This window comes from Austrofundulus limnaeus, unplaced genomic scaffold, assembly GCF_001266775.1.
Source record: "Austrofundulus limnaeus strain Quisiro unplaced genomic scaffold, Austrofundulus_limnaeus-1.0 Scaffold1526, whole genome shotgun sequence".
Lineage (NCBI taxonomy): Eukaryota > Metazoa > Chordata > Actinopteri > Cyprinodontiformes > Rivulidae > Austrofundulus > Austrofundulus limnaeus.
The window spans coordinates 26369-38792 of NW_013953928.1; the positions used below are offsets into that span (position 1 = coordinate 26369).

The window sequence follows — 12424 nt, forward strand, 5'->3', positions numbered from 1 at the left end:
GGATACAAACTTTTTCAGAACACCGGTAGACGGCCACCATTACAAAAGAACATGTGTTTGTTGTTGTTCCAGGAGCGGCTCAGTCACACGCTAATGTCATTAGTTCTTATCATTACTAAGGTGCAGGACTGCTTTTTCCTCCTTTTTTTCACATCATGTCGCCTGCTTGGATCTATTACTATCTCGCTCTGAAGCACAGAGGAGTGTCACAGGTGAGCTCGTTTCAACTGATTTTATGACGCGGTCTCATTTCCAGACTCAGGTATTTTGTGAATGAAGCCGATATTTCAGTTAAAATACACAAGTAAAAATATTTATCCGAGTATAATACTACTCCCCAACTTTATGGATGATTTTATGGATTAAATTTTACATATTATACTTGAATAAATATGGTAACTTTGCTTTAATCTTTCCAGTAAACAATAAATCAGCCTCAGTTTCCTTAAGTTTGGAAGATCTGCGATCAGGCCATACTTACATAAAAGCTGATCTCATCTGCCTCCGCAAAGGTCTGAAAATCAGCTCTGCTGTGAGAGAGGGGCAGCTGTCCAGTTAAAACAAGTTTATATTGTTTCAAGGGTATTGTTCAGTGTTTGATGATAAAATAAGACTGGAACATTGAAGGTGTATTGTGACCTTATAACACCTGACAGTGTTAGTTATTTAAAAAAATCAGAATAGGCAGATCAGGCTTTTCAAGGATCGGTGATCGTCCAGAAAACTGAAACTGGTGCACCCTAATTTATTCTAAAAGAAAGAAAAACTCACAGTATGACTGCAGCGCTTACATATAACACTGAACGTTATGCTGATAAAATCATTGACTATCAGTTTATTTGTCACACGTTTCTACTCAAAAAGCTTCAGACTTTATCATTTGCACAACCAAAACACGCTATTCTCATCTGCTGAATCAAATTGGCACAAGATTGTTTTTCAGTATTAAAGCAGAGGCTTTGGTACTTCCATCTTCCAAAAATCAACTTCATTCCCACCCCTTCTTTACGGAGCTATTCTCTTCAGCTACTGGCAATAGGTGGTGTGTCGATTGTTTTGAAAAACATTCTAACAGGGGAACCCCCACCCTGCCTTCTACCTGTCCTTGCCTTCAGCTACTTGCCCAGACCACTCTACTTATCCCACTTAACATTGTTATATTGTTACATGTCAATAATGGTTCGCAGTGAGAAAGTTCTACATTGTGTTCACACACAACACTTGTGTTTACACATACACCCAACAGGAACCATGGACGGCGGGCGTTCTGATTGGAGGCCATGTGACACACTTTAGGTCCGTGGATCCTCTCTTTTGACTGAGATGTCTGTGTTAACCCACCTCTCTTAATTCATCACGCTATAAAAAAACTTTTAAGTTAATTACTCTGCTCCGAGGACAACAACGCCAATGTGTGTTGACACGAAAACACCCGGGGGTGGGCGAGGCCGAGTGGACTGGGAAGCCCTGGGGGTGCCCGCCGTTCCAGCAGGGAGCATCTCTCCTGATAGTTCTGCAGCACTCAGTGGGCAATGAGCAGAATGGGGCAAAAAACAGAAGCAGGGGTAAAGAAAATACTGTTGTAGACAAGTAAAAACACTGCTGGGGTTCAGTGTTTATGGAGCGCTGCTCATCTCCCTGAACTCCCTGATGGGAAATGAGAATGCCTCGAAGGAATGAATTAATAGCCTTTTAATAAGGATGAGGCCTGAAAGGACAGAAAATAAATTCCTCATTAATAAAATCTGTTTTTTTATTAAATGACCTTGTTCTTTGTGGGCCACTTGCCCTTGAATAAAAGCATTTCCCTTCAATGAAATGAAATCGAAAGTCACGAACAAAGTGCGTCAGAAAATATTAAGTGCAAAATAATTCTGACTCCGATTTGATGGGTTTTGTGCATCGGACTAAAAAAATGAGGACATGATTAAWAAGATTGCAGGTGTATTTTACACATGAGTGAGTCCTTGTGGATCAAAGTGAGCAGAGGCAGGCAGACATGTTTCATCTGGTGATTAGAGTGGGCCTTTCATGTGCTTTTACTGTCCTCATCTATACAACAAAGTTTAACCTCCATAAAGAAACTGTGTGTTTTGCAGTGACTCACCCAGATCTCCTTGAACACTGTTATCGTGAGAGGTCCTGCTGGATGTGGTGGAGTCCCCGTCGCTGGGCCACATCTGGCCCCTTTTGCGGACGCCGGCGATGGAGGTCACGCCCTGCTGCTTCAGACACTTGTGCGACAGCGGTGTGGGTGGGCTCCCGCTGTCGAAGGAGTGCTGGGAGGGCGAGCGGCTCTTGTCCCTGAACATGGGGTAGGTGGTGGGGCTGGGGGACACCTGGCTGGACTGGCCCGAGGAGAAGTCCTCCTCGCTGGATGTCAGGTTCTCGTTGGAGCTGCAGTCCGGGGTGTAGCCTTCGCCCACGTCGTCGAAGCTCCCAGGAGAATAGGAGCGCCTGGGCCAGGTGAGGTGAGCGTCCTCCTCTATGCTGTGGTCCCTTATGTGGATGACTCGAGTGTCCCCGTCCGCCATCATTCCTCCAACGTACACACTGGTGTAAGGCTGACACTCRGCTGGCTGCCGGTCGCACTTCCCACTACTAGACCTGAGCCCACCGTCTCTCTGGAAGTGTGAGCTAACCTCGGGGTCATCAGGCGACCCGTTGTAGCCGCAGTTCCCCTCGGTGGACCGGCCTCTCTGAAGGGCCTTGCTGATGTCGCCCGTGGCAGCGGACAGGTTCCCTGGCAGAGAGTGCAGGGACCTCTTTCGCTCCATCTGCATGGCCTGACAGCCCAGGGTGCTGATCTTGTCCGAGACCTCCCTGTCGTTGACTCGGACCAACCCTCGTTCGTGGTGGTACTCCAGGTTTACATAGCAGGGTTTCTCCTGACCCCCCATCACAGARAACCCTCGGTCGCTGGCCGTGTGAGAGTTGGCCCTCCTGATGCGCTCAAAGTTGGACCTCAGAGCTGCCACAGAGCCTGGYCCCACTGGGAAGTCAGGAGACTCGGGTTCTCTGTGGACAGGGGACACCCCTCCTTTCTGTTTTGAACCGTCCACCTCTTCGTCAGGACATCTCCTGGGCGTCTTGCCGGACCCCCTCTCTTCTGTCGGTGCCTCGTCAGGGTAGGACCTCAGTTTTTCCGAGTTACTGGGCAGTTCTTGGTCGTTTGTCTGATTTTTGAATCCCCATCGCTGACCATCGTAAGATTTCCTCTCCTTTGCAAGCAAAGTCTGCAAGTAGATCATTCGAAAGCGCTCCTTGTTGACCTCTTTCTCCAAGTGCCTGATGGATGACTTGCATTTATCCAGCTCCTGTTCAATGTCCCCTAACGAGTTCAGCTCCATTTCAGGAGGCTCCGACTCAGGAAACTGGGCTCTCCACGCATCCAAAAACCCCAGTGGTTCAACCATGGTTAGCAGACGTACACACTTCAATCAGCCAACAAAGTAAACATACTGAATCCTACTGAACTAAGAAGTTTATAACTCACAGCTTCCATAGTGCAACAGCACATAACTTCACGTGTGTCCTCTGGGGATGTGACATTACTCACAGGATCTCAGAGGGACACGTTAGGTCCGATCACTACACCGCTTTAAAGAAAATCATAGAAATGTCAGGTCGTCCTTGCTTTCTTCCCCACTCGGTCCTGTTTGCTGGTCGTCTATCCTCTGGAGACCCTCTGTCTCTGTGTTTGGTGTCAAACTGAGCGCAGTTCTCTGGTGTTTGGCTTTCTGTCAGTCGCAGCAGGAGGAGGGGCTACGTGGATGCGACCCGATTTACGCTTTAAATGCAGAAAAATAACAAATTATTGCATATAATGTACTTTTGATATAAACTTGCTTACATTAAAGCAGAAAATAGCAAGTGGACATTCACCAAGAACATGAAGCCGGAACAAAATACATTTTACCAAACATATAATGATGTACGGTCCACACATAATGAAAAGGTTACCTTCTACGTTGTAAAAGAAAAGTGCAGTGGTTGTCCTCCTTCAAAAAAAAATCACAGTCCAGGTCAGGTGGTAACCCAAAAAACAAGAAAAAAATATCGACGCCCCGACTTTTTACACACCAACCCGTTTCGTAAGTTGCTCAAACTCAGCCTCGACTTTTATCTTTTTGAGGGACAAACAAACCTTTTCCTCTCTCCCACCCAGCTCCTAACCCGCACAGCACTTCAGCAGTCTTATGAAAACTCAGGATAATCAAAGTTCATCTGTTTGTGCTGCTGCCTCGTGCACATATCGCCACCTTACGGTTCAATTTACCTGTTTTTTTAACAGTAATAAATGCGCATGCGTAAACTCAGGCAACARGCCCCCAAAGAGGGTCATAGCTACTTCCGGTCAGCGGTCCATTCCGTCGTTTGGGTCCTTTATACTTGCTTTTTTTGTTGACTTTAAATTAGTTATATTAACGTGCAATTGTGCCGAGAGTTYGCTTGGACTGCAGAGCACACATGAAACATTGGTAATTATTAAAACTGTTTAGAATAAGTTTATTTCAACAAACTGGAAATAGGCAAGACCGAATCTACACCACAATGCATCGCAAAATACTAAAAACGTTCAATTAATTAGGTGCTGCGTTCAAGTACAGTCTGAAAAATGTTCACTTGACTTTTGAACCAATGTTTTTAAACGCATTTTGCTTTTCAAAAAAGAAATTCAAGATGTAAGTGCAACCTTCAATGTGTTTTATTTTAAAGGATTGTAAATCCAATTTAAAACCCAGTCGATTTGCTCTTCAAATTCAAGACAATCGGTTAAAGTCTCCAATCTTCAAATGATAGTAAATTATGTTTTACTTCTGTACAAAAACTCAAAAACTTATTTTAACTACATGCAATAACAGGATAAAACTGTTTATTTTGGTCAGTATTAAATAAAAACAGGCACATTTTAATCAAAACGTGATATTTAATTGCCTGTCTCGCTCAAGGGGCTTTAGAAATCCCAGTTTCTTTGAACTCGCCACAGAAACTACTTCCTGTTAGCAACCAATCCGAGGACGCCTAACGGTTTCTAGGGCGCTGATGACAACAACCTGGGATGCGAAACGATCAAATGATTTTTAAAGACTATAAACCTACATTTTTAATGTACTAATTGCTTGTGCTTAGTGAGTCGTTTCTAAATAGCATTGAGAGTTTTACAGGTGTGCAAGCTAGGCTAACTTTCTTGACAAAAAAAATACCTTTCCCATTAGCATTAGCATTGCTGGCTAACAACCTAGCGTTTGTGTGAGCGACATCATATCATAGACGTTTCTGAACTTCCAACATGAGCGAGCAGCTGAAGTTCATCGTTGAACAGCTTAACAAAGAGCCATTCAAGAAAAGTTTCAACCTCATCACGTTTGACTCGCTGGAGCCCGTGCAGCTCCTGCAGGTTTTAAACGATGTCCTGACTGAAATAGACCCAAAGGTGAGCGAAACGGTGCTTGTAATACTTATGAGTTCATGATTTTTGGGGCATTTGTTTCACACCAATAGCCTCTCTTTTTATTATCGTGTTCGTTTTCTCTTGTGTTATCAATTTTAGCAAGCCATAGACATCCGAGAAGAAATGCCTGAACAAACAGTGAAGAGAATCAGCTCTCTGCTGGGGATACTCAAATACAAACCTGGACATCAGTCTGATGTGTAAGTGTGTCACTCAGTCAGCTAATCAAAGAGCCCAGTTTAATTATTGATCTACTTGATCTGTTGTCTTTAAATATTTTTATGCATTGGCCTAAAATATTTAGCATTTAAATGTTGAAATTCATACTTTTTTATTATTCTGTCATGCTTCTCTGCTGTAAAACATTCACATTATAATTACCAGAATCATTTGGTTAATCTATTAAATTATGAAAGTGCACCTGTGTTCATATGATTTTAAAATATTTTTATTAATTTTCCTAATTTTTAGTTACCACTTTTTAATACATTTTTAAAATATCAAACCGTCATTAAATAAATATTTATCAGCTTAGAGTTTAAAATATTGTATAAGCCCTTACTTGGCCAGGGGTTGACATAACTATTGTTTAGGTTGTCCAAGAAAACCTTTTTTTTTTTTTCGGACAACCAGATCCTGTCTCCTGGTTGTCCGATGGACAACCAAGAAAAAAGACCTTTATTAAAGTTCTCTGCCACAAGTGTCCATCATTTGTAAAAAATTAAAGGGAGAAAAAACTTGGTAAAACTGAACAAAACACTAAACTGTAACTTTTAATAAGGTCATGTACATGATATTCCTATTTAAGTGAAAATGTTTGACCTATGACTGAGCAGAAAGAATTTTATGAATATTGGGTAACATCTAGATTTTATTATCAACGGTTTTGCTGCTTTAATCCCTGAGCCTTAAATACTCTGTTTCAAAGAAGAGAATGAGGAAGTTTTATTCACACAGCTCCTGTCAAACTGGCTGAACAATTATATATAATAAACTTGGTCTACAGAACAATATTCTTGTTGAATTACATTTTTCTTGATATTCTTTTGGATAACCAAAATGTTTTGCGGACAACCAGATTTTGGACAACCTGTTGACTAAACCTGGAACTGAAAAAATATCTTATGTCTACCTCTGCTTGTCTAATCTTTGTCACTGTAAAAATTTATTCTACAGCTGCGTGTCTTTGTCATTGATCTGCCAGCCTTTCTGCCCATCTCCTGTTGTTAATGGATATTTTTTGTGTGTGATTTGAACATTTTACCTTAAAGTTGTTTTACTCAGAATTCCTTCAGTACAGTTACAAAAATATATTTGCTTTTTACTCACATGGGCCTTAAACCCTACATTTTCATAACTTACAATGTTCCCAAAACAGTGTTATTTTGAACATTTCTGGTCTTGTCCTTTATTCAGATGCTCATATGAAATTACCCACAAGTTTTCCGTTTTCTTGCTCTTTACAGGAGCAGCTTTAGACAGGGTCTGGTGACTGGCAGCAAACCTGTGGTTCACCCTATCCTCCACTGGCTGCTGCAGAGGGTCCCAGAGCTGAAGAAGAGGGCGTACCTGGCCCGTTTTCTGGTGAAGATTGAAGTACCTGCTGAGTTTTTGCAGGACGATGTCACAAACGACACCTATCATCAGGTTTGATCCTAGATTTGACTAAAAAAAATACTCATATTCTAGGTTTTATAAGTAAAAATAACCTGTGTGTTTTACAGTATGAAGAGCTGGTGGAAGGGTTTAAGACGTACCATAAGGAGTGTGAACATCTGAGGACTTCAGGCTTCTCCACTGCAGAAATCAGAAGGGTAAAAAAATAACTCCTGACATGTCAATCACAGATTGTTAGAAATAATAAAGCTTAACTTGCTTTTTCTAAAAAAAAAAAATAAGTTTTTATCTAATGATGACAATAAAACAGCTGTTAAATTCAGTGAAAAGAACATTCTGCCTTTTTTATTTTTAAACCAGGATATCAGCACCATGGAGGAGGAAAAAGACCAACTGATCAAACGTGTGGAGAGGTTGAAGAAGAGGGTAAGGCTGATGATGTGCAGCCAGCAGGCTTTAGGTTTAGTTTTGGAATGAAGACAGACATGTAGCAGTTACACTGTGAGAGCCAGCAGGCATCTAACAGGTTGTAAGAATGTCTTCATAAGACTGCCACATAATAAGGTGTTGATTTGAAGAGACTTACTTATGGCCCCCCGTCAAAAGGTGACATCTGACCCTGTCGGAGGTGCTTGGTTATTCCTGCCAGGCTGTCYGAATATATCACATCATGTCACTTGCTGATCCTCTAGGTGGAGCCGGTGTCCAATCATCCGCAGATGTTGGAGCAGGCCAGACAGCTGCGAGTGGAGAAGGAGAAGGAGGAGTCCCTCGCTCACCAGAAGAAAGAACAGAAGAATCAGGTTTGTCCTTCAGATTACTTTTACTTTATCAACCCTTTTCTTCACATTAATATCTATTTAATATTAAATGTTTAAGCAGTTAAATGAAACTTTCTGCTTAAAATCACACCAAAGCAATGCTTTTAAAGGGATCCCTGATTAGTTGTAACATCAAACTTTATTTGATAAACATTTTAACTGTAAAATAAAGACTGTAAAAATACTGTAGGCTGTTTAGTTTTGTAATTTTTTAAAATATATTCTAACATGGATGGAGCCATTTTATTTACACACAAAGCATTCTGGGTAAATGATGACGTGGATAGGTCCTCGTTGTGAGTGAGCTATATCCACCCTGAAGGTTAATCTTGGACAATATCTGATGATCGACTCTTTTAAATGAAACCAGAGAGCGTTGACAGAGAGGAGAAGGTAGAAATGACTCAGCCTGMAACTGAAAATATGGATGGAGGACAACAGAGCTGCTTCATGGAAGAAGAACCTCAGCTTAGCCTGTTAGCTTTTGTGCTAGTACCGACGCTATTTTGCCTAATYTATATTAGCTCAGCGCTAGTGCGACAAACAAGCTAAACTGAGGTCCTCCATCCATGTTTTCAGTTGCAGGCTGAGTCATTTTTGTGTTCCTCTCTGTCATGTGGATGGAGGACCTCAGTGATGAGAGGAGAATGTGTAGCGCTGAGCTAATACATATATATGGTGATAACGATGCTAACAATTAGAATGAATCTATAGCAGATATGAGTAAAATAGTCAAAACATTTTTATAAATCAGCATAAGTTGTCTAACACATTACAGTGTGAGAGGGCCTTTAGGAGGTTTGGTACCTCCCTCCTGTAATTGTAAAAAAAAATCCTATTTACCATACTGGTATATCATGTGGTACCATCTCAAAAATACAATTTATTTTAAACCAGGACCCTGTTTATTTCTGGTTTTTAAAATTTGAAATGACTTTTTTTAAACGGCTTGTTTTGTTCATGTGATCATTTCTTATGTATATGTTTTTTATTTTATTTATTTATTTATTTATTTATTGGAGGGGGAACACTTGAAATGTCATTTTGTGCAACTAAACAAATGGCATTAGGGAATTTATATTTTTACTAATTTGATTAATTTTTGAAAGCCTTTTTATTTGCCTAATTTTAAGATAAAAAAATATTTGAGCAAATGTCCTCTTGTGTAAATGTGTCACCTGTGTACATTTATTTATTTATAATTTAAGATTTGTATTCACTTTTGTAAAGTGATTTCATCAGGTATTAATGTTGAGCAAAAATAACTTCATAAAGACAGAATAGTCATTTCTTTCCCCACAGTGAATGTGTTAATAAACCTGTATATGTTTGTCCTCTCAGTCCTAAAGGCCTGTCACACTAGACAACTTATGAAATATTTTTATGGCTAAATAGCTAATAAAATTTATATATTGGCTCAATTTGTAGAATTACAAAATGTACACACCCAAAAAAAGCTTCCTGTTGATTTTTTTTTTCAATTCTTTCTTCAATGTAGACGTCTTTAAAATGTTCATAAGTTATCTAGTGTGACACAGCCTTAAGAGAGGACAAATATTTTTAGATATGTTTAAAATTTATCAAAACTTTTTATGATTTGGAGCAAAATTCAAGTGCTCTATAGAAGTTAGGACATATCGGTTTGTTTCTTTAGCACAAATTTTGAAGTTACTTAAATCCTTTTTTAGTTTTTAGTCCTGACAGTGAATGTGAAGGTAGGTCTCAGCCTGTTGTGTCCTGTGAAAAACACTCTGTTAACTTGTCCACACTATAGTTGTTGTTTGATGTGCTTTTATTTTGATAAAATTGAGAAGGATGGAGCTGAATATGAACCTTACAGATTGAAAATTAATCTGTTGAATGAAAGATGAAATTTTATTCTTGCTCAATCTTAATAAAAAAAACATGAATTACAGTATATTGAGTATAACAATATTTTCAAATAAATCAGGTGGTCCTTTCAGTGGGTTGACCTGTTCTTGTTGCTAATGTTGACAGGTTTGTTTAGCATTTGTATCAGAAATGAACAGAAATAAAACGTTAGAAATGAGATTTAGTTTTCTTAAAAACTCAATCCTGACTTTAGAAGTCTCATCATGAAAAAGACGTAATGACAGCGAGGACCAAACCTCTAAATAAATCTACTTATAACATTTCATTCTCTGTAGACCTAAATCCTAACCTGGTGATCTAGAAGAAAAAGGAGTAATTTTGAAGTCAGCGGTGAACTGTGCCTCTCAGTAATTGTCTTTGTGTGTTTAGCTGTTTCAGGCGCAGCAGAGGCTGCTGAGGTCGCAGCAGCAGCTGAAGGACTTGCACCAAGCAGCAGCAGACGCTAACCCAGAGAGTGAGTACCTCTGTTCTGCTGCTGCCTRTGCAGACCACAGCTGGACAGGAAGTTCAGTTCATCACACCTCCTCTCAGCTGATAGGCATTCATACCTTAAGACCCTGTGTTTCTGTTGATCTTTGATGTGCTGTAATGGACATAAACTAGTCTTATTTTGTTCTCATTTAGTTGCTGGCCTTTTAAGCCAGAGAGCTTTACACATTAACACTTTGTGAAATGATCTGTTCATTGCAGGAGGCTGCTCCGTTAAAGGCATCCCTGATTAGTTAAACTTATTAAACTTTATTTGATGAACATTTATTTTAACTGTAAAATAAAGACTGTAAAAATACTGTAGGCTGTTTAGTTTTGTAAATTTTAAAAAATATATTTAAAACGGACAGAGCCATTTTATTTACACACAAAGCATTCTGGGTAAATGATGACGTGGATAGGTCCTCGTTGTGAGTGAGCTATATCCACCCTGAAGGTTAATCTTGGACAATATCTGATGATCGACTCTTTTAAATGAAACCAGAGAGCGTTGACAGAGAGGAGAAGGTAGAAATGACTCAGCCTGTAACTGAAAATATAGATGGAGGACAACAGAGCTGCTTCATGGAAGAAGAACCTCAGCTTAGCTTGTTAGCCTTTGTGCTAGCACCGACACTATTTTTGCCTTATATATATTAGCTCAGCACTAGCGCGACAAACAAGCTAAACTGAGGTCCTCAAAGTTCAAAGGCTCAAAGTTTTGTAATGCAAAGCTCTCATGTTTCTCAGGTTTAATGAAGAGGCTCGAGGAGAAGGTCAAGATCAACCAATACATGGTGTCAGAGAAACTTCCCAAAGAGCTGGAGGGCCTGAGGCGCACGGTGCAGTACCTTCAGAAAGTCTCCTCAGAGCCTGCCATGGGCCAGGCTGAGGTCCAGGAGCTGGAGGACAAGGTCCAGACCAGGAGGCGGTGCTGGGTCTTACAGCCATGTGGGCTGCAGGGTTCCAGTGTGTTCCTTTCTGAACATTTTTTCACATGTTCTCCCACAGATTAGAGAAYCTGACTCTCAGATTAACCAGCTGATTGAGAAGAGGATGATGAGGAATGACCCCATAGATGACAAAGTGACCTCTTACAGGCAGCAGGTGCTGACTGATGACATTTTCTTGAAGTTTCTCTTTTTGTTGTTGTTTATCTTGTCTTGTGTGAACTGGGCTTTAGGAATGCAGACTACAAAGCCAAGTGGGATTAAATATTCCCTCTRGACATTATTTATTTGTGTAAAGAACATTTTTGTTTTTCTTAAAACCATTCACTGGGAAACTCTAAACTGTTCATAAATAAGTGAATATGTTCCTTATTTCATCTTGTTACAGCTGTGCTAACAACATAGTTGATAAAGCTCATTTTTAGTTCTTTGTCATGTTTTGAAGTTTCAGCCTGATTTTAATGGCATCCAGTGACACGATGGGTCAGTCAGGACAAACACCTCTGTCATGTTTGTGTGCCTTGCAGGCTTCTATCATCTTCCGAAAGAAGGAGTCGAAAGCGGAGGAGCTTCAGGAGGCGAGGGAGAAGCTGGCTGCTGCAGAGAGGGAGCTGAAGCAGAGGAGCAGCCAGTCACAAGGCTCGTACGGAGAAGAAGTCGTCCGTGGAGACGAGGTGCGCTGTCCTGTCGGTCGTCACTGTCACAGAGCGCTGCAATCACTAAATGCTCTTTATCTGAGAACATCACCACATCTGAGTGTAGCTCTTTAGCTGATTATCTTAACATGTAACTGTTACTGAAAGAAAACAGAAATAAGATTTTTCACGTTTATCCCTTTTATGTTGAAGTTAACGGCTAAAATCACAGACAAACTTCCACATATTCAAGTGCACTAAGCAAGATTAGTAAACCACTGAAAACTGAAGAGGCTATTTCTGTTCTTATCCAAACACAGACAGGCTCACTGCGTAATGTTACTGATCCCTTTCCCCCACTCCCCCACATTCCCATGTAAGCCAGAAATAGATCATAAAAGAGAGAATACCCAGAACAGAGAACTGTACAGGACAAACTTCCTGAAAGATGGCATTTCTTTTTTGAATCTTTACTTTTGTAAATCTTGTAATCCWAGTCAGCTGGACTTACTAAGCAGACCTGGAGTTCAGGAACATTTGTCTTTATTTATAACTTGTGATGACAACACCCCCCCACCCCACCAC

At 40.4% G+C, this 12424-nt stretch overlaps 2 protein-coding genes across 3 annotated transcripts in view; one reads left to right on the forward strand and one right to left on the reverse strand.

Moving 5' to 3' along the window:
- LOC106535678 (breakpoint cluster region protein) overlaps positions 1 to 4260 on the reverse strand; it is a 30512-nt gene extending 26252 nt beyond the window's left edge. The window contains exons 1-2 of the mRNA XM_014032741.1: positions 3964 to 4260; positions 2108 to 3790 (exon numbers count right to left, since the gene is read on the reverse strand). Of these exons, the coding sequence (XP_013888195.1) occupies positions 2108 to 3416 (1309 nt within the window). The 5' untranslated portion in view covers positions 3417 to 3790; positions 3964 to 4260. The remainder of the gene's footprint in view (positions 1 to 2107; positions 3791 to 3963) is intronic.
- Positions 4261 to 4366: 106 nt separating this feature from the next.
- The window catches only part of ift81 (intraflagellar transport 81 homolog), a 16395-nt gene continuing 8337 nt past the window's right edge, over positions 4367 to 12424 (forward strand). The window contains exons 1-10 of one of the 2 annotated variants that reach the window (XM_014032745.1): positions 4367 to 5437; positions 5555 to 5655; positions 6922 to 7102; positions 7180 to 7269; positions 7433 to 7498; positions 7765 to 7875; positions 10156 to 10240; positions 11005 to 11168; positions 11266 to 11361; positions 11732 to 11878. In XM_014032745.1, the coding sequence (XP_013888199.1) occupies positions 5294 to 5437; positions 5555 to 5655; positions 6922 to 7102; positions 7180 to 7269; positions 7433 to 7498; positions 7765 to 7875; positions 10156 to 10240; positions 11005 to 11168; positions 11266 to 11361; positions 11732 to 11878 (1185 nt within the window). In that variant the 5' untranslated portion in view covers positions 4367 to 5293. The remainder of the gene's footprint in view (positions 5438 to 5554; positions 5656 to 6921; positions 7103 to 7179; positions 7270 to 7432; positions 7499 to 7764; positions 7876 to 10155; positions 10241 to 11004; positions 11169 to 11265; positions 11362 to 11731; positions 11879 to 12424) is intronic. The other variant, XM_014032744.1, reaches the window with a different exon arrangement.